The sequence below is a fragment of the Nothoprocta perdicaria genome, unplaced genomic scaffold (genome assembly GCF_003342845.1).
Source record: "Nothoprocta perdicaria isolate Ctin4 unplaced genomic scaffold, notPer1 scaffold_5, whole genome shotgun sequence".
In the NCBI taxonomy this organism is placed as follows: domain Eukaryota; kingdom Metazoa; phylum Chordata; class Aves; order Tinamiformes; family Tinamidae; genus Nothoprocta; species Nothoprocta perdicaria.
In genome coordinates this window covers 5,812,396-5,840,270 of record NW_020455754.1, presented here as the reverse complement: position 1 = coordinate 5,840,270, position 27,875 = coordinate 5,812,396, and the positions used below count along the sequence as shown (strand labels likewise).

Sequence of the window (27,875 nt, the reverse complement as noted above, 5' to 3'; positions counted from 1 at the left end):
GTACACCTGAATAATCAGAGTTATTTATGTAATGTTGAGCTAAATAGCTCAGATTGCATCTAAAAAGAGATTGAAGACCAGGTTAAAAAAAAAAAAAAAAAAAAAAAAGAGGTAATTGCATGGAATCTTACAGTTGTTCTACCTAATATCAAACATGTTCGAGTTCTTAAAAACTGAGAATTATTTGATGCCATGCCAAATTTCATGTAAATAAAACTAATTGTCATCATGGTTTATTGAACTATGCTTGACAAATGGCTTTCAATATTCCTAGCTAGCCAGTGCTTATATTTTTTTCAACATTTTCAGTCTGTGAATTTGAGTTTCCTACTTTCTTAAGCAACATTTTCACACAATAGAAGTCTTTCTTGTTTATGACATTTTCAGTTCGTACAAMGTAGATGTTATACAAAAACTCCTGTGTCAGGTAGTGGTATCTTCTATTCCAGAGCTGATGGTAGTTCTTATAGACACAAACTAGCTGGAAAAATACACAATTAAATGCTACTACAGACGTGCTGAAGATTTAACTTCTTGCTTCCTGAATGCATTTTAAACCTTCTGCGGCTCAGCTAAAATTACTGCAGAAGCTACAGTTCTGGCTTCAAATACAAAGGACCCCCCAAAGTCCTCTATAAGTTAAAGCAACRGACCTTGCAAGGTGCTTGGATTGCRGTGACCAGAAAATTGTTCTCACCTCCATGTCATTACGCTCACAGTGAAGCAGCCCCCGAGCATGTTTGTGTTCGGGATCTAATATATTGCCTTTCAATCAGAGCTGAGAGCCACTGAACACATAGACAGAACATGACGAGCAGGTCAGGAAAGCAATAAAGATTTTACAGAGCTGTCCAAGGTGCTAAATTTACTCAATAATGGGTTTGGCACCATAGTGTTAACCTCTCATTTACTACCAGTTTGAGGGACTAAATTGAAGTAGCTGACTTCATTTACCTTGAAATGTATATTTTATGACATTATGTAAGTAGATTGAAAGGGCACTGCAGTTTTAACAATTTAAAGGCTAGAGCATGTTTAAGATGGAGCTTGAATATTTATTGTATATTGCACTTAAACTATATGATATATTAAAATGCATTGATTAAATTTGTAAAAGGTATTATAAAAGAAAAAGACAGCTAATATAAAAGATCTATGTCTTTTAAAATCCAATTGATACTGCATGTTATCACTGCAATGGTGATAGATAAACAGATAGGTAGATTGAGAAGCAGATAGACACATGAACACGTGAGTGAAACAGGCTTTCTACAAAAAGAAATCTCTGTATAAGCTCATGGTGTAGTATTCCAGATATTCTTTTGTTCACAGAAATTCTTCTCTGCTTTCATCTGAGAAGTCTAGATTTTCAAAGCTGTAAATGGGTATTATGCAAGGACCTTGCAACTGAATATGCAAGTGAAAATATTTCCTGAGAAAGACAGAGCTTGACTAAAGCTAATATCTAATTTATGGGGGCATTTGTCAAGAGAGATCCACTTTTCTATTAATGCTAAAAGTCTGACGGTTTTGGTTTAGAATAAAGGAGAGCCCAGCACTTAGTCTGAGCTAAAGTAAGGATTTTCTTGCATTTCCCTTTTCCAGAGAACATCATTTCTTTTSTAGAAAAATAATAATTTATCAAGTATTGGAAATAGGCAAAAATGATATTAGAGATTAAATGTGGTGCATTAGGACTCTCCTCTGCATGTAGTCACAGATCACAACTCCAGAATCTATTTTTAGTTAAAACTAAAGCTGATTTTCTACTGAGAATTGTTTTTAAATTTGTGAAACCAAAATGTAATTAAGTATTTTCAACAAGTGTTCTTCTTGAAAATACTAAAGGATACTTATATATACAAAAAGGAGAGGCTGAGTAGTTTAGCCCACTGTGACTTTGCATTTTCTGGAATTACTGTAGGAAGGATTATATAAATCTTACCAGAATGACTTTCCTTTTGAAGCACAAAGACCATAATTCAAACTAAATCCACTTCTGACTGAATGTATCTTGAACTAACATTATACCAAATTTGCATGTTTTGTTTGTGACATGCATAACTCTTCAGCAGGAATTCAATAAGATCACAAAACTTACATTAAACCAATTTATAATCCTATATTAAAACACCACAACCTCTCCTGTTATGCACTGCTGCACKGGTATTTGCCGTGGGTAAGATTTTGCTTTTATAGTTCACTGAAGCTGAATTTTGTCATGAGAACACATTTTTGTGCTAATTTTAAAATAGGTGGGTTCTCTCTCCAGCTGAAATTGGCTTACTTTTTATTCTGTGATTCTGTGAAAAGAATTTAKTCTGCATCCCGACAGGGCTCTGAGTCTAGTCAATCAAAGGGTACTAGAGTTACACTGGGATATGCAGGGTGCTTCAGTAACTAAATTAGACGATGTTCAAGGTACGCGCTAAATCTAAATGAATTTTGTCAAGAAGAGGCTGACCACAATATATAACACTCATCAGCCACATATTGTATTATTGAGCCCACCAAAGGATTTATGTACTCATGGGGAGGGTGGGGGGGAAGTTGTACTAGCAAACTGTGAGGCATTTATCTTATGTGTTGTCTAGATATCATATCACCTTCTAATGCTCTTTAGCATTGTAATACAAGAGAGAGCTCATTCATCTTCCGAGAGGGTACTTAGGGATGATGATGTCATTCATACTTCCTTGACTTTTATGTCTGACCTCCTGGCTCTGCCTTCTAACTTCCTAAGCTCATGGCTACTTATAAAAAAAAAAAAAAAAAAAAAAAAAAAAAAAAAAAAAAAACCCACTCTTCTGTAGAGCTAAAACACTGAACATTAAACTCCACTTTCCTTCCTCACTTCTGAAAGGTCACAATCTGAAACTTTAAGTCAAAACAGCAATTAATAATTTGTATTCAATTTTTTTCTTGTTTTTCAATGGAGAGAAATTTACAAGTACTAATTGAGGCTATGTGATAGAAATAAGTTGTAAACTTACACTTTGAATTTGAATTATATTTTATAAAGACATAAGAGAACATAGAGAACAGTTGCTTCAACTGTAGGGGCAAAAATAACATTTTGGCAGAGAGTTAGAAGAATGTCAGAGGTCAAAAATGGCAGTTACTTCACTTCATCTACAAGAGTTTCAGTCCGTCCAGCACCTCCCATGCCTCCAAATCTACACTGTAAACACTGCATTATGTTATCATTTTCAGCAATTGCATTCTTATAAAAGAGTCATGAAAGCCATTCAAAATGGTTGTTTCAAAATGGTAAAGATCCTCCATTTACTCTGAAACTGAGGGAACTATGCCAACCTAATGAGAAGTACAAAATAACAGGGCCATCTCACTAAAAAGTTATTTGTGCTCACATAAAGATGAAAACTTCTCTAGCAAACAAATGAATTGTTTCTATATAACTGAATCATACAGAAAAAGTAAACACCATATAGATTCTGCAAAGATGAGGAGGCGAATGAGAGAGAAAAACAATGCACTTTACTTGCAGGGTGAAAAAAAAAAAAGAAAAAAATCAAAAAAAAAAATAAAAAAAGCTTCTGTCTACTGCTACCAGTAGGATGGAACTGCACTGAACTCCTGCTAGTGAATTTCAGTGGTAACTTTGAGAAAATAACTCTACAGTGGGAGCTAGTACCTTAGCCTTTCCAAGCCATTGTGGTCTCATCAGCCCCCACCCAAACTGAAAATCACAGCCTAACTCTACAGCACTAAAAACAGTCATGCATGACCTTACCACCTGCTCCACAATGAGCCAACCTTATAAATAAAATATAGAAAGCCTATATGAGGCAGCAAAAAGAACAAACACTGGAGCAGGCGAGCAGGCATCTAGCCATAAACACTGAGAATCGGTCATTGAAACACCTCTTAACCACAAAGGCGATAAATACATAGCTATAGAGAAAACATATCCTAGTCAAAAACTCTCCATTGCAGATAACGATGACAAGAAAAGGAATAAAATAATGATAGTCCTTAAATCTACCCTTTCATTTATCCCATCTTACCCATATTATCTTTCTGTTAATTTGATGTACTTAGATAAAAAAAAAAAAAAAAAAAAAAAAAAAAGTATTGATCTCATTTTTTTAATCTGCTCATGCTTCTGGTTTTCATTTCTGTAAATGAGGTTCATATCACAATGGCAATAGAATTGGTAGTTGACACGGATGTGTACTTCATCTAGATACACAGAAGCATGGAATAAACTGGCATTAATACAGCTCATCTAATTTTCCCATACAACTGCGCAACTTTGATTATCCTAAATATTTAGTATGCATCTTGCTGGAGGACCTCTGCTTTCCCTGGAAGGATGAGTTACAGCTACCTGCAGGACCTCTTCAGAGTTGTTGCATTTTAGCTTTTGAGACCAACCAGCACTCTGACTAAGAAATAGAGGATAGAGTAATTCTCTGGACAATTCTACAGCATTTCCCTCCAGTCATCACCCTTGAAGATCTAGGAATAAATTTCCTCAGTTAAAAACCCACCAAGACGAGCAAATGAACACATTTTCAAGTGCCATGGTCTTCTGCATAGCATACCTCAGTAGCGTAAACACAAGTTCTTCAGTACATACTTTTCCTCAGGTATACAATACGTTATTTCATACTGTGACCAATTTGTCAGACCTAGCAAATCATTATAACAAAAAATAAATTCGATAACCTAAATCACGAATGGGTATGTCCATATAAATGCAACTCAGTGGCTAAAAAGAAGCTTTCTTTTAAAGAAATCCTCCATCCCAGCAGTTTACAATGATGATAGTATCCCCATATACATAGACTACAAGATTAGCCCTCATGTATGCYGGGATGTATGAATAAGCAGATAACATTATATTGTTTTCTTCAGTCTGACCCCAAAGGGCGCCCACAATGAATGACCTAGAAGTACATTTCACGCACTAAATTGTCCTTTTTTGTGACTTCTACCTGCAGTCCCTGGGCAAAACATATTAACAAACAGTGCAAAGCAACCTCACAGAGCATCCTGGGTACTTCTTTCTAAAAATCTACCCCAAGTTATTTGCACTGGTCCCCCAGTATTTTGAAGCAGATGTTCATTATTGAGTTTAATGAATATTTAAGTTTGTCACTTTGTTTTTGCATATATAAGGTTTCCCAATATCTCTTCCTCTGCACACAGTAGTATTAATATTTCTGTTCTTAGAAACAGCCCCAGATGATAGTGAGAAAAAGAGAGTTATTACTCACAGTCTTCTCCTGACCATTCTATACTCATATATTTTTGGAAAGCTGTCAAAGTCTCGTTATAGAAGAAGCAGGTTTTGAATTATTTGAAGGGTCTGGACTTAAGTAAATTTGCTTAAAAATAATTTGGTAAAATGATCAGAGACATTAAATCTTGAGACCTTTGTTCAAAAACACAGCAGTGATTCTGGAATTTTTATTCTGCAAATTCTATCTTGTTCCGATGGAAAAAAAAAAGATGCCTAGAGTACTGGTGTCTAAAGATTAAAAATGGCTTGTGATTTTGTGTGTGGTGCAATGTAGATGTTCAATTAATGTACTGGAGTGAAAAACATTTTACCTGCAAATAGGCTGGTATCTATTGTGCATTTGTATGCACAAAGAATTTCTAAGCACAGGCCACGTTGTACTCCTTTTAAATTGTTCACCCATTAGGTCAAAACCAGAATGTATTGGATGGCATAATTCACTTGATTGCATTTAGATCTATAAAGATATATAATTATGTTTGGTATTGCAAGGCAAGACTGTCATTTGAATTAAATCAGCAGAGCTATCTAGCAATTAAAGTGTAAATTATATATTGTGTTGTATCTGTTTCCTTTTCAGAGTTGTTTTATATTAACGCCTTTACTCAAATAAATATATGTTAGAAGCTAAATTTTCTGTAAAACATGTTATGTTCACGTATATGCATTTTATTGAAGAATCTCTCCTCCTATATTTTGAAAACCAACAAAAAAAAGGCTACAAAAAGGAGTATATTATTAAGATCTGTGAAACTGTCACTCTCTGTCAAATAATGAAGATTTTCTGGATTGCATGCTTCAGGATGGAAGTGTTAGTAGCTAGAAATTGAGAGTTCAGATTACTTCTAATGGCAGGAGGAAAACCGAAAAATAAGACACATTGAAATTCTGACCTACAATGATATTCCACTATGTTCTGTGGAGAGGGAGTGCATAAAAATGTTGAAATAGAGACTGAAATAATGTTGGTAGGTTTTAGTATTACWGTTAAAACACTGCTCAGTCGTAACCCCTACAAATGACTACTTTGACTTACATTTTATCATCGGTATAATTAAACAAGTCTCTTGAAAGGGGCATTCTCATTACAACGAAGGACCACTTCAGACCAATTGAAATGAAAAGACAGAGCATAGATTAGGTGTAGATACCAAGTGGTAATTTCTAGGGAAGCATAAAATGCCAAATGTGTAACAATTATATTTTATAACTATGTGTTCAAAGGACTTAGAGTATTTTATTGCACAAAGAGGCATTAGCTTGGAAGGACTACTCCAATGAAGTGCCTTCCAGCATGTTAAAAAAAAATCAACTTGCTTGCCAGAAGCAAAAAATTTGTTCTTGCTATTATTATTTTTAATAAAAAATCAGATGAAAATATTCAAAGAAAGTGTAAATGTTGAAAAAACATGTATTTAAGACATCATTCTTTTCCAACATTTCCCAGAGATAACAACATCTTTCTCTATAAAGTTCCATGAAATAAAAGCAGATGCCTCATTTTATGCAAGCTGAGGCTCCTTTTTTGGTAATGAATTGTCACTATATCAATACATTTTATGGAAGTCTTTCAAAATTCTTAACTGATTTTTCAAAATACATGAAAATTTCAACAGCTTTTTGATCATCAAAAGCGGTTATTTTTCCAGGTAATTTAAAACACCAAACCTGAATAAAAATTCAGTTTATCAAAATATTACTAAGATTTTTTTTTTCCTGTTGGTAAAAACAAAATAGATATACTTTGTCAAAAGCTCACATTTATAAAAATGCAAGCATCTCTATTTTATGAAATGTTAGGACTTCAAGAGTCAAGTTGCTACACTCAGATGAAACTATCAATATAGAATTACATTATATAACACATTATGTAGAATTATATATTATATTATTCTATATTTATATAGAGAATTTATATTAAAGAACAAAATTTAGAGAGAAATGATCCATTATTTCTTTATTTTAGATGTCCTATTAATAATCAAAAAYCATGTTACATATATGTGGCATTGTTTATAAAATGCTTCTGTGTTTTGTTCACTTTTTCCTCTCAGAAGCCATATCATTTATCTTCTACAGTCACAAAGATACTCCAGAACATTGTTTAAAACCAATCTAAAATGCACTCCCGTGTTTATAGAAGTAGTATGAAATCGTAGGCTTAGAGGACATTTCAGTCCAATTGAGTTATATCAACATAAGTTACATGATTGACTTTTACAACAGAAAGAAAAGGTTGTACTCAAACAACTGTTATTGCCTCAATGGAAAAAAAAAATCAATGCAAGTAAAATGAACAAGAGATTTTGTCTGAGTTGCAGTTAATACTACTGAAGAGCTATGGATATTAAAAGGTCAACAAATAAATTAGTCCAAGTGTTATGAAATGAATGATTTGCCTTATAATTGTATTGAGTGCAAATTGTTCGCTGCCTATTAGACCAGGTAATTTTTAACCATAGTGCCTCAATTACTGTCCCATAAGCAATAATATAGTTGTAAGAGCCACTGGTTCGATCGTGTGACCTATGAGATGCGCCGGGACAGCTGACTTGGCTGTGATGGATCACTGCGCCTGATCTCCAAATGGTGCCAAGGCTTCCCTTCCCGTGAGGAGATCTCATAAAAGAAACATTACTGCTTGATTCATTTTACCAAAATGTTGGAGTTTTCAAGTGTCGGCAGTTAAGTATAGGTTGTGAAGCTCTCTGTTTCTTAGAAGAATTACGACCACAGCCTCCTATTGCTTCCAGCACGCTCTGCTAAATGRCATCATGATGGTTAGAAGGACGTTTTCCCCACTGCTCAATCGGAGCACGTTGGGAGAAATACACAGCAATCATATTTTGCATCACCGTGTAAACCTCTGCTTAACACCTAAAACTAGGTTAGAAATGGAAACTGGAGGGGAGGCTATAGGCATTGCCTCACACCTCTGTCATGCCCTGCATTACAAGACTGCAAAGCATCACTTTAATGGGACAAATTAAGCTTCACAACATATTTTCTAGGAAAAGATTCCCTCTCTCTCATCTTCTTCAAAGCCTGCCTTAAACTGTAGCTGTTTGGCTGAAGCCAAAATGGTCTATGGTTATAACCAAGGCACGTTTCTAGGGAGAAATGGTATACTTATTAGATCACCTGATACAGTTTGAAAAAAAAWATATAGATATTTGACTCATAGGGAGCAAATCTTGGGTATCAAAAAGCTCATCTATGGGTTAGTTATACTATAATATAAACTATATTGGTTAGTATTATAAAAGATATTACTGCTCTGCACAGATCCTGATGGCCTTAATCAAGAAAACTAAACCAATGGCTGCTCTAGGTCCATACGTGTAACGAGTTGTAAATGGAAATCCTGAATTACCAAATAATCTGTGCAGGAGAAACTAAACCAATAAAAGCCTAATTAGTAAACAAGGTCCCATATACAACCAATTCCTTTTCATATTGTCACTCTGCTATATTTGTGCCAAATTACTACATTCAAGTAGTCTTTTAGGAGGACAATTTTCCATTTCATCTCTCCATTGAACAGAAAAGTGCCACGTGACTGGAGTCTGAATCTCTTGGAGACTGGAGTCTGAGCCAGTCCTACCAGCATTCAGTCGAACTGAGTATTATTTGGCACAGTGCGGCGCACAACCGAGCCACTAAATGGCTGATTTACTAAATTATTATTAGATGAGCCCTTGCTGTTCCAAGCGAAAGTGCAGTCACTGTCTCTCTTCATGGTGTGTTCAAATTGTTCTGTGTTTAAATATTCAGCATGAGGCTAATGTGAACTGATGAACTGAGACTACAAACATTCACTTCCAATCCAGACAGAGAGACAGAGATGCAACATATCATGTGGCCTGCGGAGGTGAAAATGATGTATATTTAAGGATGCTGCTGCCTACTTCCGTCACTATAAGGCATTCTTAATTAGCTTCATGTTGGAGTAAGGAGTTTGGAAACGCAGCTACGAAACAACTCCAGAAGCTTCACAGTTACGGAGGCTTCAGAAGCCCAGTGAGGTGACACTTAAGGCTGCATCTCCGCATTAGAGAAATGCATTAGCTGCCCCCGCAGCTCCACGCTTTGCTGTCTTTAGTATTTGAGCTGCAGCCGAGGAACAGCACCTGCAATCCCGACCTCGGTGCCAGAAATCCTAGAAAATGTAAAGGATTAACCTGCCAATACCCACATCGCTCTGTTGTCTAATTCTATGACTTTCCAGACTGGGAGAACAGATAGAAGAGGTGAAAAAAGGGGGAATATAAGAAAGAAAAAAAGGTTAAAAAAAAATTTCTTTACTGCCACCTGCTGGAGTTGACAATAACCCTTTGTCACGCTCAAAGAACAGGCATCTTCACGTAGAGGACAGTTTGGGTGAGCATTTAAAACACTGTGATCCAAGACACTTACAGTAGATTAGAATTTTTTATTGGTGCTGTGTTGCCATAACAACATAAAGACAGCAGATGACTTAAGCTAAGCTTGCAAAGCAAAAGGCTGCTCATCTGGCAGTTAAAATGAATACAGTTCACTTCACAAGTTCCCCATATGGACCCTTAGTGTATGGTAATGAGGATACCATATGGTGGGAGAAAATGCACAGAGAACAATTGTGCTCCACTGGCTGAGTGAAGTGAGCAGGAAGTTACGGGGAAACACAGGAGAGAGATTTGTGTGTGTGCTCTCTAACTCAAGGGTTTCTTTCAGAGGGGGGTTCTCTCTCTCYTCTTAATCTGCTTCTTAATATATACATGCATAGAAATGACAGAGGAACATATTGTGCATTTTGCAACATCATTCATCATAAACTGTCAGCTGTGTTTGTAAATCAGTGTGGTAAGATCTTATAAATTGGTAATTCTTAAAAGGTAAGAGTGCTAAGTTTTTAGACAAAGTGCAGGAAAATTTAAGCACTTCTGACAAGTAGAAACATTAGTGGTAATCATTTTAAAAATGCTTGCATCTTTCTGCCTGCATGTTTAGCTGTAAATAATGCCGCAACGAATAAAAGCTTTAAAAAGGGAAGGGGAGGGTGAAACGGAATAAATACTTTCTTTACATTTTATTTCCAAAAGGATAAAAAGTAATAGTTGGTCAGAACCATACGTATGCAAGTTTTTGACATAAATCTACATATGCTATACAGTACACTGTACTAACCAGATCCTAAACCTGGTAAGACAGCTTGCTAAAGGCTGCAAAGTCAATTTTGTACTACACATGCTTCATAAAAGATGAATATAAATGCATTAGTTAGACACGGTGAGCTAAATTAGAAGGTCAGGCAGGGCTGGAAGGGCTGAAATATCACACAACCAATGACTGTAATTACTCTTTTTTTAAGTCTATTAAGTGGTGTTGTTCTATCAAGGCTCAGGGGTATAGGACATGAAGTACAAGATAAAGTAATGTGTATTTATTACTCCCATGGGATCAATTGACTAGATATTTTCAGCTCCACGGAGCAAAATACACAAATGCAGCCTTTGTTACTTTCTTCAAACTGTGGGTTATTCCTTAAAAAGCTCTGCTCCTTGAAGGCACCGTGCTTACCTGCTCAATATTTTCATGCCATCATGAGCCCATTGTTGTTTTTAAAAATTATTATAACGTAGGATATGGGAACAGAGGGATTACTCCTACAGGATGCTCRAACAAGTGGTTCGGGCTGCTCAGATGCAATGTGCCAGCTAGAAAACCCAACCCCTGGGCAAGATTTTCACCCGACGGCAAAGCAGGAATCGGGAACAGCGAAAGGCGCAGATCTCCTTGTCATCATGTTAGCTCTGATCTATTAAAAGTTTTGTCATAGATTCTAAATTACACCATCTGCTCTAATCATTTGCTGAGTAAATGCTGACCCACTTATAAAGAAAACTCACTGAAATGCGTACGTACGCTGTCGACCTTCAGAAAAGAGGAGGCTCCTTGCCAGCCATTCGTGTATGACTGCCCTTCAGCTGGCACTGTGGCTCTGCTTCCCAGCTCGCTGCTATTCCAGACTCCTCACATGTTCCCAGACCTTCCCCTCTGTCCCTCTCACACACAGACGCCCCGTCGGAGTGAAATGTTCAGAGGAGCCTCAGGCCTTTTGGTTGTCTATTTCTCAGTAGCATTGMCACTCTCTCCCTAAATATTTTCTATAAGCTTTTCTTGAAAATGACAAAACATACACACATAAAAGAAAAAAAAAACACAGAAAACAACCAAAAAAAATCCCAAGTTACTCAACCATACTAAATACCCTAGTTGTTAAGAAAAGAAAACCCCGCTGTTAAGGATTTAATACCARCCTTAACACTGCTGTCACGTGCCTACCAATTTTACACTGCTGTGCAGAAGCTGCCACACGTATCTCCTGCCCTCCTTGCCGTGCAGATGAACTCCATCAGCTCCTGCTCACATCTGCACTCCCCCTTCCACCTGCATTTAGTACAAAGAAYCCCTTGCTCCACTGGGTGGGAAAAACAAAGATGTGTTTCCTTAGCTCAAGTTGACTAAGTTAGGCTAAGACAGCATGAAAACAAAATAGCTTGGGTTAGCAGATGGAGATCTGCTCTGGAATTTCCAAAGGCTCTGGCTGAAGCTGCAAACCTGAGTTGCCTCGTCTCTATTGCTATTTTAACCCCAGCTAGCAAGCCTGGGCCAACCCACCCACGTTCAGAGACAACCTTTATTTGCAATATAAACATTTCCCATGTCACAACGCATGAAGGGCAAATCTGCAAGCTTTCATATGGGAAAAGACAACTGCTTTTGCCAGCCACGGGTTGCTAATGCCCACCTGTCTTCTATTAGTGTCCTAATGAGGAGTTAGGATATGTCTTGGGGTCTAATGACCGACCTGCGGAAGGGAAGGTAGAGCCTGGCTTGCATGTGTTGTCCCCTCAGCAGGGAGGCTCCCATGTGTTAGGGAGAGTGGCTCCACTTCCATCTACATGGGGTGAAACCAGAGGGAAAAATCCCTTTCATGAGGGATTGAGGGGTCTCCTAGAGAGAGCGTTTAAGCAGCAGGCTGGGAGGAAGAGGACTTCCGATCACAGAGGGGGTTGATGCAATGACTTGCTTCCCAAGTACAGAGTGAACAATCATGCTCTTAATTTAAATACAAGTGATGAGTTGTAAGAGTGGTGAAAATGGCAAATAAATTCTAGGAAATTGCATATAAAGAGGAATTGTTGTTATTAAATCATTTAGCGTGGATGTGTTTCAAATCTAGCTCACAGTTGAAGCTGTTTTACAGCTATAGCTGTGGAATTTTAACAAAATCGCAGAATTGCAACGTATCTGCCAGGGATTTATTTTAAGGACTGTAGGATGGTTATAGAAATGAATCTCAATAAATTCAACATGTTGTTGTGATCCGAACTTTTTCAGTGATTTCTATTGAAATTCTGTGTGCAAGAACCAACGGCACGTGTGTATTTGTGCGCATATATGTACACAAATGCTCAATTGCCAACTCCAGACAGACTTTCTGCAGCCTGCCCTTTCAGGATATTGATATAATTTCTTAACATTAGCATCATGTTTTGTTTTTCACTTCTCCCCAGAGATCTCTTGTTTCCTAAGACCTTCCTCCTTTCTGTAGGCCAAAGGGAAACTCTTATACTGTCCAACACACTCCTGGTACTTGACCTCACTCCAAGTATTGGGTGATGATCCCAACAGCCCTGRATTGCCTGTGACTCCTCTTGATGTCTGCATGAGCGTGTATATGTGTTTGTGGACATGCACATCTGCTAGAGGCAACTCTAGATTGGCTGCTTTCCCTGTTCTACCCTGTCCATGAGCAGAATAGAAATCTAGTCCATGGCTGGTTCTGTGGACCAGTGGCCAACATTAGCTCTCATTCATTTTTCTCCCAAAATGATATCTGGTATTTCTACTTTAAAAACATCTTTACTTTTCACTCGCTGGTCTAGCTTTGCAAAGTCCATAATTCCCAGGTGCTCCTATCCCACTCTTCTTTGTATGGGAATGAATTTCCCATTGGAATTTTGCCACCAATGCACCAGGAGAGAAAGAAAAATTCTCAAAATTTGTCCTTATGCTTGCATATTTCCAACAGATGCCTGAAGTATTAAAAATAAATAAATAAATAAATAAAAACCAACCCAAGCATGGGCAATGAGCACTGAAAATGCTGGCTCTAAGGCAGTAGAGATCAAACTTATTCTCAGATAGTCTCAATGGTTTTGAAATGCCTACTGACATGGATACGGCTGTTAGCTTCCCGCTCCAGAGCTCTGGTAAGTAAAGCATGTGCTCACAGTCACCCGATGGCCTCGACAATTCTCCTTCACTTCAGGGATAAGCCACAGAGCAGAACCTGCTTGGTGGTCCATGGGAAGGACTGCATGCCTTAATGAACTCAAGCATTGCAACCATTTCTATTCCTTAGAAGATCTCTAATTCATCAGTAATGTTTCTATAGCATAAAGGCCAAAAACCCTAGCAGCAGTTTTAGAAATATATTTTAGATATGTATTTTCCTCTGCTTATTTAATAAGTACAAGGTTTTTAATGAACAGAATGGGATGATGCAGTGGGAGGACAATGGGGACAATGAAGAAACGCATACTGAAGCTCTGAGCATTGCTCTCTATGTGACCGTCTCTCGAACATTTGCCCTCTCTGACCGTGGTTCCACTGTGGAGGCCATATGGCTTCCAACTCTCATTTAAGTAGCCACTGAGAATTGACTACAGTGGAATACTGCCAAAGCCCTTTCTGGTTTAATGACATGGGAAGAGCGCTGTGCCGTGTTCACCCAGCACAGAGCCTCGCTGCGTCCTTGATAACGATTCTGGAGCCAGCAAGTGATGCTGGGAATTGAACCATCAGTGCCTCACATGCAGAAGTCGACATGTGCCAACCCCTGCTGCACTCAGCCTCTGTGCATGGCATATTAATTAGTCTTGAACTTGAGGTCCAACCTTCAAGCTTGCACATAAGAAACACCCTCTGCCCCTAAAATAGGTCCTTTTCACCCTCTATCCCTCTAGCCTTACACAAAGATGCTTCTTTATCCTCTTAAATTGCACAGTCTTTTAAATAGGAACCTTTTATTTTYGGCTAGCAAATTTACACTGGTCAAGATTGTAAGTCTACACGCTTAAAAACAAATTTCCTTTATTTAGAGACCTGAAAAGGCACCTAGAAAATATACTCAAAATGAAATCATTAGGGTAAACAAGGGGACAGATCCCTTTGTACTGACCGTCTTTCTGATACTCTCTCCACAAAAACCTGCTGCATGTTGGAGTCAGGATATGACATCAGAAGGATCTTTGTTCTGCCTATTTTTCTGTGGTTATCTGTGTGTGTGCAGGGCAGGGGGAAGCTGCTCAGCCACATAGCTACATCCCTGCAGGATCCAACCAGCAGGAATGACCGTTGCTGGGGAGCCCCTCGGTGACCTGGGTGACAGAAAGGGAGCCAGATCCTATAGAAATCTGTGATGCATTACATCCCCACTGCAGAACCTGACCTGTAACTGCTCAGTGATATTTTACTTGTAGCCCCTCATTTAGAAATAGAAGGCATGGCCATCTACTCATCAGCCGGAGCATCGCATTTAAGGAAACTCTGCAGCTCTTCTTTCAGCCTTGCAAATACCTAGTGCATAGAGAATACCACTGTATTATTCTCTAAGAAACAACTTCTCTCTGTGTACATCCTTGGCTGCAGTGGCACAATAGAGACAAAAAAAAATCCCCTACAGAAGGGCACTTTCTTTCTTTGGAAAGGGCTGCACCACTAGAGAGAAATTTGATAAGCTATGAAAGCTGTGTTACAAACTCCTACTGCAAATCTGTCCAAAAGTCAGAGAACGGGACAGCTTGTAGAGCATGAACAGAGCCAAAGTAAAATGTAACCCTCCAGGACAGAATGTTTCTCTGGAGGATAGAAAGAAGGACAACACATCATCAACTCCAAATCCACAGCCAAAAGCCTCCCTAAGCAAAGATAACAGATAGAACAAGCCTGCTAAAAATCGCATTCTGAATTTTAKTTTTGTCAAGAAACAAAACAAAATAAGTTATGATGTTCATGTACTCGTCTCACCTTTGAAACCTTTCAGAAGCATTAACTAATCAATGTCCACAACAATCCCCAGTGAAAGCCCACAGCTCAGGAGATTATGAAAGGAAGGTCATGAGATTTATCCCACTCCTGAAAACCACAGTAGTAGATGTGCACTGTTCTGGGCAGCTGGCCTGAGGTGTCAGCGAAAGCCAGTCTGCTTCATGTGTCAGCTCTGCAGTCTCACATGGTGCAGTGCTCAGGCTCCTAATCCTTGCACTAGACAAATGCAAACACCAGGTACCTTTGCAGAAGCTGATGATGGTGTTCTTCAACKGCACACTCCTTGTCTATTCGTCTGCTCATTTCAATCACTAGTAGCCATAACAGAGCACAAACAACACATCGTAGCAGCTGGTCATACACAGTGACTCCAGCCCATATATGCTATCGCTCAATACTCCTGCCTGTACTGTAACGGACAATATTTTTWAAAAATTCACCCCGCCTTTTTCCAACACAAAATTATTGCAATCATAGCATTCATGCAGTGCTCTAATATTTCCTGAGATCCTGAAATAAAACAGCATATTATTACTATTTTAAACCAGCCCATGATACAAGAGTAGTAGACACACATTCACCAAAGATCTGGATGACTTGCGTTTATCAGTGGTGAAGTTCTCAAAATTACTATCGTAAGTAGCTTCTATGAGTAAGCTACTCAAGTTCCAAAATGCTGGCCAAAAAGGTGTTTTTCTTTAAAGTATTTCTGAATACCGAGACTAGTTGGCTCTTAAGAGAGGTAGGAGTAGTTGAGTCACTTGTGAAGTCTCATAAGTGTACAATGAAAGTCACTCTTTTAGGCTTTCTTGGTCATGATCTGGGTTTCGTACCCAGATCATTACATTTACAAAGGGTCCCACATTGTCAGTTTAAAATACGAAAGGATTTACTTTCAGACAAAAACATGCAATAGGCAGCTTTGACATATTTAATAAAACAATAAACTTTGTGCTGACCTTTGGCAAGCGTTCGGGGTCACCAGGGTGCCGGGGGATAACCTTCTGTAACCTTTGGAAACCGTAGTCAATGGTGGGTTCGTTCAGAGCTGAAACAACAAACACCACGATGATGTGACAAACGCAGAGCACGCAGCTCCCTTACCAATCGGCAGCGCACCGCGACACCTGCGAGGGATCACAGCAAAATTTCCGTTCGCTGAAGCCGACTGTGAAGCTGTGCTTCAAACACTGTTTGAGGYTAGTTCCGAGGCTTTGCATCAAACAGCAACATAAACCTTCCCACTCGAGCGCCTGTGACAGCGGCGCTGAAAATTTTGGTTTGCATCTTCCAAATAGGAAGCGATCATTATCTCCAAGAGCCACAATGAAATTCATTTGATAAATGCTTTGCACTCGGTGTTTCATGCGGATTTCTTCCCTGTTTTCATGTTACAAGGAAGGTCCCTTGTGATTGGAAAACAAAAGAACTAACCATTAGGGAGTCCCTCTTGTTCCAGATTCTATTATACATTTAATATGCTCCATGTGCAATGATCACATATAATTTTGTTGTGGGCTACACACATTTGTCTTGGCAGAGGCTTTATTCTTTATTCATCAAAATGGAGTAAATGACATAGTTCCTATTGACTTCAGTAGCGCAGCTCAGGCCTCAAACAGCACTAAGCAAACTAATCCACAAGACTTAATAAATTTTAAGATAATTCATCTGTGTTGTTAGTTTGTCTTTCTCCAGTGCTTGTCAAGGAAAATGGAGTAGAGAAATGAGGAAAGTGGAATACTTTAATCTTCATGAAAATGTTGGTCTGCCTGCACTTAATCGAAGCTCTGATTGTGCCCAGCCTTTAAGCACATGCTTATCTGTAAGCACATACTTAAACCCATTTGCTTTCAGCAAAGCAAATTTGAGCATATTATGTTTTTTATATGATTGCCTATAATTACAGGGGACTGCATTGAATGACCTCCTAGCTATATTTCCAGTCATATGATCACTTTAGAACTCAGATGTTAGTGAGACTTCAAAGTGTGCTTAAAATTTCCTAAGTGCCTTGGTGAACTGGAACAAGAGTCAAGTGTTCTCAAGCATCTCTAAACAACAGTATATCTTGACTCTCTCTTGCCAGCAGAGACAATGAGATTTTTCATATCAATTTGGATTTTTTTTGAGTCGAGGTTTTTTTTTTTTTTAATATAAAACTTTCTATTTTTGTTGGGAAGAGAATCCTTTTTTAAAATATATTTTTGAATATAAATTATTATTTTTGAAATGTAATTCTACAATGGATGGGGTTTCTGACAACCAAATTAGCATTTTACATCCTCATGGACCTTCAATACATCCTGATGCTGTAAATGATGGCCAGCAATGCTAGTGAAAATCAAAGCAGAAAAAAGGTGGAATATGGGAAGCAAGCTCCAATCTGCAGCTCACGACAACTAGCTAGGGCTGCACACAGGCCACGCACAATCTCAGCCTTTCTCTGATTTCTAAAGGGAATCATCTGAGCATATCCTGAAATGACTGTTAGAGCATTATGATAACATCAGGCAAGAAACCTTGCAGGAGGTGCTATTCCCTGAAGTTTTTGATTTCCCCAAAGATCCATGGGTGCCTCCAGCCTCTTCAATTTTTTTTTCATTTATTTCCTTTTATCAGTAATACCTGTAGTTGACATTTTATTTATATTCAGGTCATCATATAGAAGGGATGAGAATACTGCTATTCCTCTGCTTGAGGCTTTCTTCTTTTTTAAATGGCTGGACCTTTTTTCAAGTTTTTCCTTTCACATTGGTCACATACTGGCCACTTTGTTCTGTAGTTTTACAGAAAATATCACATTACCTTTGTTTGTAAATCCCCAGTTCCATTACCTTTGAGTTTCTGTACATGTCCTCCTATTGTGGAACCATCTAGTTTAGAGCTTTCTCAAATTTTTCAATAAATTAATTTAATGCCATTTGTATTTATTATAAAAAATAGCTGTGCTCTGAGAAAATAAAAAATCCCAACAGTTTTAATTTACATTTCTTTTGCAAATATGTTAGAAGGTTTTAGCGTGGTTCTGTCAAATGTATTTCTTCTCTAATTCAGTCTAGTTTATGGCTATTTTCTCCTCACATCCTTTGGGAAAGTAGTTACTAAATTCTGCAATGTTATAAATGGAGGCCAGTTTTGAAATCCCCCCCAGAGATAGCAGTCATTTTCTCATATCTTCCCACACATCCAACACATTTGAAATCCACAGAGTATTTCCTGCGAGTATTTTCTGAACTAAATGACCAAAAAAAATGTTAATTTTATGGTCCAATCTCACAAGGCATCAAGCATCCTCTGAGAGATACTTAAAACTTTCTGCTCCAGATAGCTTCAGCTTTACTTTAGTAGAGAAAAAAGGCTGCACAGAGCAATTTGCAGGACGGAGTCCCAAACAGTAGTTTCCAAATATCACTTGTTAGTCCATAAACATACCAAATTTGCAATCTTAGGTAAAATGAGCAAGGAAATCTTTAGCTGCCTGAACATCTACCTACAGACTGGACTGCGTCAGACTTCCAGTCCTCATTGCATTTATAATCCAAATCAAATGTAATTAGTCATTCTCCATGAAAAACTTTCATTTCAGTGTTTAACCTCAACCTCAGAATCAAGGCCAAGCTAGTTTCTGTGTCCATTGCTAGCCAAACTCAAACAGTAAAATTAAATAYAAAAAAAAGTTCAGACTTTGATCTCATTACATTGGGGAAATGTTGGTGTGCTGTCCACCACTCAGAGCAGGTAACGGGGGGTATCATGAAGGCGTTCATGGAGGGGTTTGTCTCTGCCTTGAGGCTGTACAAGAGCAGTATCTAAGTCTCAAGTCCATTCCCAGTGATATGTTTCCTAGTGCTCTAATTTAAACATTTTCCCCTGTGATTGGGGGGAAAAAAAAAAAAAAAAAAAGAAAAAAGGAAAGGAATCAATAAGAATTTCAAACTCTCTATTTGTGTTCTTGACATCCATACGTTAAAAACAAGCTTACACATACTGTACTTAAAATGCATTCCCATTACCCTAAATTTTAAAAGTACTATTGAAAGTAYTACTAACTAAAAGAAAAAAAAAAAGTATTAAATTCAAATATGTCCCAAGGCTAATGGAAGCAATTTGTATACCAACCCAAACTGACTGGCCCACTTTTCAAAATACAGGTATGATAATCTTGCAGTTTTAAAAGGACATTTAAATTGAAAGACTGTGAATTTAGTACATAATTATACCAATAGAACCCTTTAACTTGTCAACTTGTAAATCTAAAAGGCTATCAATCATTTCTAAAGAGGAAATAAACCTTAAAATTCTTTGATTGACAGTGCTTACTTTTTATGTGGGGAAAAAAAAGGAGTAAAGTGGCCAGAAATCCATTTACAAAAGTACATTGTTTTACATAGGTGAGTAAAAAGCCAATAATTACACTTCCAAAAGACATATAAATCAAAGTAAGTACTTTTCCCTCACTTACATATTTTAAGTTGCAGTAAACTTCAGGCAACTTTTATTAAAATACTTCTCCAAATGCAAAGCTTATTGAAGCCATTAATAGAGTAGCATTTTCATTTAAACTAATATAATCATTTTTGCAAATACAAGATTTAAGCCATTTTTCTCCTTCCAAACAATAAACTTTCAGCCTGTCTCTTGTGTGAATTAACTAAAATTACACCCAGGTGTACAAAATCTGTCTATCTATCGCAGTGTATGAGTTAAAGCACAATATTTATTATTCTTACCATTTTATGAATTACTTCTTAAACCCTTGAGGAAGAACTTTCTTTCAAATTAGACTCTAGCAGAACAAGCCATGAAGCTCTGTAAGCAGCAAGTCTAAAGCCGTAACTCATAAAATCTTAGGCTTTTAATCAAGAAAATGCACAATGCCTATGGAAATAGGATGCATACATTATATTCATCTTTTCAAAGTCTAACTTATTTTTCAACAGAAATGTTGCTTATACATCTGCAAAAACTGTTTCCACCATGACTATAATTTCAAACCCTGCACTGATTAATTATAATAACTACATGTAGATGATCCACCACCTTAAAAAGTCTCTTTCTTTCTCTTTTTTTTTCATAACTAGTCGGTAGAGGAATTTTTTTTAATATTTCACATAATGAATTCCTACTGTGTCAATAAAGCTTTGGTTGTTAATTGAATGACTGTCTGATATATCCGAGAGAGGAATTTGTTTCTCTGGCCACGCTGCCAACTTACAGCAGAATGATCGACACTTAATATCAGCAATTAAAAGGAYCTGTTCAAATATCATATGGAATTCGTAGCTTGGGGTAGTGTAGAAGAACYCTTCACCGAGGAAAACTCATTCAGCAAATGCACAGAGTAATTGAATTAGACACATTTTAACATTATTATTCAAAGAAAAATAAACACACACTACATAGAAGCATTATGGAAATATTTCAGAACGTGAAACATATTCAGTTAATTTGTTTCCCATGCATTCATGGTTTCATTTATTCTTTCTATTTTTCGCCCTTTGTTTCTTTTTCAGTCTGCTTGACCCAAAACCAATGAGAAAGCAGYACTTAGACCTATGAACTTCCCATTTTCTTCTCCAGTGGCTGCAGCCAGCATCAAGGCTGCAAGCAGAGCGAGGGAGCGAGAGAGACTCAAATGACAAAAGCAAAGAAGCTACTGCAAAAGACTAGAGGTTGCAAACAAATTGGCCAAAGGTCCAGGGGTCTGACAGCCCCTATCCCAGAAGAGAAATCTGACCTTCCTTGTWGTAAGTGAGACTCATAGGGAAAGGCTGCACATGGGAATCAATGTCCCACAGTGAGTATCCCTGTGGTACACTGAAGATCCATAGGTTATCTTGGGAACATATAGTGGGTGAGAGTTCTGTCTCCAGAACAGAACTAGACCTCTATCAAGAGGTCTCCTGATCTGTAAGGTCAGAGAGATGCAGAAAGGGACCTTAGGGGCTTTTTTTCTGTGGCTATCTTTCGGGCTTTTTTTCCTTGGCTGATGACAGAATTTCACCAAAACCTAAACAGAAATCGACTCCGTGCCCATAAGGAGAACGCAAAAGCAAACACAAGGTTGCATGCCTCAACACCTCATAGCTACAGAGGAGCAGGAAGAATTCCTTAACAAAAGTCCTGCTGCACAGTTACAGCAATGATCATCAAGAACACATATAAGGCATCTCTCTGTATCCAGTGACCAACTAAGGCACTTGCCAGAACATCTGAAAACTCAGAAAATTATTTTAAATGAAAACAAGGACAGCTAGGAAGCAGCAGACTCTTCAATAGGAGTCTTGCAACCGTAACAACTTCAGAGTAAGTTTAAGATAAGGGTTCCTTTTCTCAACATTTGACCTCTCTTACTGCATTTTAGATGCCCACTTCTAGAAGCAATTCTCTTCCTTTCTGATCTGCACTCACAGCTGTATGTCAGATACATGCACCTATCTCCACAGCACTGAAAACCAGCAAGGTGGGGTGCGAGTAGCACCAAGTGAGAGCAGTTATGTGACAGGCTCTGGCTTTTGACTCCCTGCTCTGGAAGAGTCATAGAAGACCTCAACTCTCACAGAGATAAATCCTTGACTCCAACACGTACCTGCTTTAGACAGGACACAACAGACCATATTCAGAGCAAGCWCTAGATGCTCTATTGCCTTGTGATGGCCCTGCAGAATAGCAATGCTAAGAGCTGATGACATTACAAACCAACAAGTAAACCCTGCCTCACAGCTCGTGTGAGTAGTGGGCTCTTTAGGCTTGCTCTACAAAGAGCACAGCAAAAAAAAACACCACTTCAAAACTACCTCATCAAATGGAAAAAAAAAAAATCTAAAAACTGAAAAAAAAAGTCTGTTTTGTAAATCTCCCTGCAAAAGACTATCCCGATGCTAATTAAAAATTGTTAAATGAAAACATGCAAGCATTTGAGCTATTTGTTGTTGTTGTTGTGAATCTGGCTTGCTTTTTATAAAGTTTCTTTTCCACTGACTTTCCCTGGAGTGTTTATTCCCACAAGCAATGGAAAACGGAAGTGGGTGGGACAGCCAGAGCCTGTGCAGAAAGGTTGGAGCTGGGAAGGCCRTGCCAGGGCTAACTCAGATTTTCCTTGCCTTTATGCCCTCAGTGCTCCCTCACTTAAATATAGTCTTGTGCACTTAATTTCCACTTTTTAAATCATCGTGTGACATGAGGTAATTCTCTTAATTGGAAATTGAAAGAGATAGAGATAGTCAAAATGTAATTCTCGTATTTTACTGCAGCGTAATGTCCAAATAAATACCACGTGCACGTACCAAGCAATAAGCAAAACGCAGAGCGGAGTCAAACGATAAATTGCACACCTGGATCTCTGAGTTTCCCTAGTGACTGCTCTTTACTGGAACTACAAATGCAATAGTTCAGCATTCGAGGCAGCTCCACTGTGTTCATCAGTGTTATTACAAACAGCGTGGTATTTGCCTCCTGATAACAATTTTTCTCCTGCAACGAAGGACCAGAGGAGACATTCCCTTCCCTCCTAGCCCGGTCTCTGCAACCAGTGGGGGTTCTCAAGATACAAGGAATGCATGTCTTGAGCCCAAATCTTTTTTATGAAAGTTAATGAAATTACTGTATCTGTCTAGTGAAGATCATGTGTTGCTTTCTCAAAGTAAATTGACTGTTCACTCTTAGCAACCTGCAATCTGGCTTGGAAGGAAAAACAAAAAAGGTGAACAATTTCTGAGCTTTGTCATTCCTGCTCTTGCCTCTGACTGCACTGATCTCTTGTCTAATAGGAGAGATTTGGCCTTGAGGGAGTCCASTTTCAAGCTTCTGAAATTTAAACACACCAATTTCAGAACAGGCTGGTGGAACTCACAGGGGATATAAATACAGAGGGCCAGAAGGACATTAATGTGTGTTGGTTACTTTGTCCAGTCATCTGGGTTAATTGATGCATCTTTGGCAGTCATGATGAAAAAGGGGGRAAAAAAGCAGCGTTTATATGTGAATATCTTCCTGTTTGTCAGGCACATTCTGGTATTGCACATGAATGTGTAGCGAAAAAAATACTGAAAATGTCCAGCTCTCAATGGACCACCTTTGCTCACATACACACAAGCAYAAGAATACAAAGCCAACGTGTGAAAGACTATGTGCCTAGAGTTAGCCAGAAAGTCTATATTTAGGTCTACTTAAAAACACTGAAAAAAATAAAGACACTGTATTTATTTTTAAACTCTTGGCTCAGAAACAGATGCAAAGAGGTACCATATAGGCTGMAGGAAATGCTAAAATGTCACCTCATCTAACTCTCTTCATTTTCTAATACACTTATTTTCAACATTTTCCTTTTCATGGACTCCTCAAATTCTGCACTGTAGATGCAGGTGCTTTTAGAATTTCACAGAGAGAATTTTATACAACATATATGAAGTTGGGTTTTTTTTTGCTACCCTTCACTGACTACTTCAAAGTATACAGCATTGAATCCCATTGTTGTAATATGTTGATATGTAAAAATATTTTCCTTTTAGTGTTGCCTTTCTCCCTCTCACTCTTTCAGTCCTGTTATTTGTGATCTTTCTGTGCAAATTATGAAAGAAAAAAAAAAAGGGGGGGAGGGAGGATGCATGAATGAAAAACACAGTTGCTTGTCTGAATACCAAAGTCATTCCTATTAGAAAGCATCTTWGCTTAAATTTGGCTGTTTCTCAAAATTGTATAATACTGTTGTACAGAGGTCAGAGCAAAAACAAATCTTTAAAAGAGAAAATTGGAATACCACCAGCTATTACCTCCAAAATCTCTGCAAGGGAGATTCACAGAGAAGAAAAAGTAGATCTGAATCATAAAAACAAAATAAATTGTTCCTTACTGTAATGAACATTATAGGTGTGATGTTCTTGGAACAGAATGACCCTCTGTGAAGCTTAATTTAGGCCTTTAACCTTTTCTCTAAGATTAAATTCCTTGAGCAAACAGTAGTTTCCAAACAACATTTAGAAATAAAGAAAAATCAAAATTAACATTTAGAAATAAAGATAATTTTGATTTTTCAACATGACATAGTCAGAGGGCTACTCACTCAAAAGCAAAAGGACCTTTTGAGCTGTATTCTGGATGATGCAGCAAATTGTTTAAAATACAAGCAGATGGGTCTGCTGTTGCTTGGTTTCTAACATTTAAAGAGAAATGTGTAATTTGAGAGTGTTCAGCAGCATTTCTATCACCTACTTCTATAGTTGTTCAGATTTTTTTTTTTGCGAAAATTTTTGACAATAACTGTTATCAAGGGTATAAAAAAAATCATAGCAGCCTGCCTGATAAACATGTTTGCCTGCCCTCACACCCCAGTGAGCACTGTGACACTATACTTTTATCATCTAGTGTGTGCTCAGAATGAGCTTAGAACAGCAATTGCCAGGAATAGGCAGGCGATAAACTGCATTGATTTAACACATCTTGTTTTCAATCATGCTCGGATTTTCTGAGCACGCATTTTTCCTGTACTCCGGCTTGTAGCTTTTATCTGACGAGCTGATCCCTTTTCACTGGAAAATGAAAAGGTCGCACAATAAGACACGGTTTACTGGAACTTGAGCACGCACCAGGGAAAGTATTTTAGATAAATACTGTCAGACATAGTGGAGCTGAATTTCAACAACACAATTGCTAAACAACAATACTTATTACTCTCTAGAACAAGCCTACAAGCAACTTAGGGCTCACGGCAGGGGAGAGCTCAGAGTTAGGCTCCCTAGTTAAGGAAACCTTACTCAAGCCTGTTTAAAGATGCAGTATCGCTGTCGCCGGGCATGCACGGACTAGCCATACCTCAGGAGCAGATTAAATGCCTCTTCAATTGCTTTCCAAGGTAATTTGAAAATGACAACAAACCTTATCAATGACCCCCCTTCCCCTTTTCTTTTTTTTTTTTTTTTTTTTTTCCTTCAGTAGTAAACTGATTGCCTCTGTTCATGACTTAATTCAATCAAACAGGGTGCTGGGTGGTGGTCAAAGGAAAATTAACCATATGTGAAAGTAATTTAACTGAAACTAATTAATTAACCAAGGCGGGTTACTGAGGAGGTCAGTAAACAAATAAGGAGTAGATAGAACAACTCATCTACCAACAGCCAAGGTAGAGTGGGCTCGTAACTGTAATTTTAATTTGTTTTTTCCCTCCCCCTGAAGTGGCTGCAATGATCCTGACCAGCACTCTTTTCCCAGATACATTGTCATTGCTTTYGCTTATGCTTTGCCTGAAAGTGTTTATGAGTCATTTAGTCCCAGTACAGAGTGATATTTAATTTATTTTGTCCCAAATCCTCAACTGGTGCAAAACAGACCTGTTGTTCTAATTTTTCTGGAACTACATAAATTTGTACTACCAGCTTAGCCTATRTTTTGGATACCCATGTCAGACAGCAAAACCTCAGCCTTCACTCAGATACATCCATCTTTCTTCCCAGATATTTTGCTAACAATGCAAGTGCAATAGAGAGACTATGGTAAATATTATTTAAATTATGTTTTGAATTATAATCTTAAATAGACAAGTTACCAGCAAAGCAAAAGACCTCCCTAAAAGCATAAAATAAAATGCAAAAACAAAAATTAAAATGCAACTTTGCATGTCTCGACCCTTTACAATCTGCCCCGTGAGGCTGTCTGCAAAGGAACTCATTTGCGCATTGATTTTGCCTTCTCACCTGGCAAGCTTTTTTGCTAGACAAGTAAGCTGCAAATCTGCGCTGCATTTTAGGGTTATCTCGTGCAACGCAGGCAGAATGCTGATACGTCTCCTTCATTAAGTGCTCATAATCCCAGAAATGAAAGCAACTCATTTCTTCCCAGGGTGCCTGTTAACTGAGAACCTCATCTTAATTGAATGCACAGAGCACTTGAGCATCTTCAGGCTCGCGAGAGCCCCGTTTTGTGCAGAAGTTCAGCTGGCAGCTCCGCTCCGCRCAGGGCTCGGGATGCGGGATGCAGCAGCGGACGGAGGTGCCGGAAGCACCGCCGACAGCTTGTGCTCCCGGCCAAACTAGTGCCCCAGGGCCCAGCGGGCTCCGGAAAACTTGGCAGTGCTGGATCACCTTGCAAGTCAATTATAGGCAAATCAAATCCTGCTGCTCTGCCCTCAAATACTATTTAAGTATCCTCCAAAGATGCCTGGGGAGACAGCAGAGAGCCGGGATCTGCAGCCTCACAGGCACAAGAGAACTGCCTGTTTCAGCCCCTTGGCATCTTGCCTCTCTCTGTCATCTGAAGTTAGCATTCGAAGTACCTGTGCGAATGAACCAATGAAGAAGAGAAGGGAAATTAAAACACTCCAAGTGCAGCTATTTGCCTATAAATCTGATTGCTTCCAAAACYCTGGACAACTCCAGTCAAGGGACCAAACAGAAACCCAACGTCCAGTTATGAAGCATTTCTGATGTTTCATTTACACTAGGAACGGTACTGACCTCTGGTTCTCCTCTGGACACTGCTGAGGCTGGGATATGTCACAAAACAACCTTGCTGGCCACAGGCCACCAAGACGTGGTAACCACATCCATCCACCTCTCCACACTCAGCTGTCAACTGCCTGACACCCTTCGGAGAATGCAATTTATTTTTTTTTTTTTTAAACTCAAATGGCGCTCATCAAAATTAGTCATTTTCCTTTTAATAGGATTTTAAAAAGGTATTTTAGATGATACAGCATTCATTTTTCCCAAAAGACTTCCCCACTTCAAGACAGAAATAGAATAAACAGATTAAAGGCTGCAAGATAAGAGCAGAAGATATAAGATGCCATGGATAACTAGAAGTGGTCACACAGGTAATGTAATCATGTATTTAGGCCTGTGTTCTACTTTTCTGTATAATATTGGCACGTTATAGAAATATTCATATCCGACTTCTGATGTTATCGATAAATTACTCTCGGAGTAACATGGTACTGTTTTCTCTTGAGTAAAACAAATAATCTCCTTCCATCCAACTCAAAATAGAAAACATAACAGAGTGTAATGGATTATATTATTCAGTGAAAACTATGTTTCTAGTCGATTTCATGAGAACCGTTGTCATTATAAAAAATTGCCACCAAAATATGTGTATCATATTCATATGTCTTAAAGTCCAAAACCAACACAAACAGTACCATCAGGCGATAAAAAACAAAGATGATGAAAACGTGACACAAAGAGTATTAAAATGTTAACATCTAATTTAGCAATTTGTAAATTGCTTGGTCTAGAAGGGGGAATTTAGCTTTAATCTTCCTGGAAGTGGCATGCTTCTAAGTAGCTGATTTGTAGCTTTCCAAGCAGTAAGCAATACATATAAATATACTTACGGGTCCATCAGCAGCATGCAAGAATGCGCTTAAACAAACTCACTAAAGCCCTGAGCGACCAAAGTATTAAGCACCTGGCTGCCAAAGTTAATTAGTCTCCTCAAAGCAACGCTCTGCTGCTGCTGTTTCAAGCCAGAGAGGTGTGGGGCATCTCTGCTTGCTGCTGTCCCGTGATCCACG

At 38.3% G+C, this 27,875-nt stretch overlaps 1 protein-coding gene across 1 annotated transcript in view; it reads right to left on the bottom strand.

Annotated features, from left to right (window-relative positions):
• Positions 1 to 27,875, bottom strand: part of LOC112954423 (transcription factor COE1) — a 98,256-nt gene that overhangs the window by 13,689 nt on the left and 56,692 nt on the right. Inside the window, exon 6 of the mRNA XM_026047616.1 lies at positions 16,327 to 16,415. Within this exon, the coding sequence (XP_025903401.1) occupies positions 16,327 to 16,415 (89 nt within the window). The remainder of the gene's footprint in view (positions 1 to 16,326; positions 16,416 to 27,875) is intronic.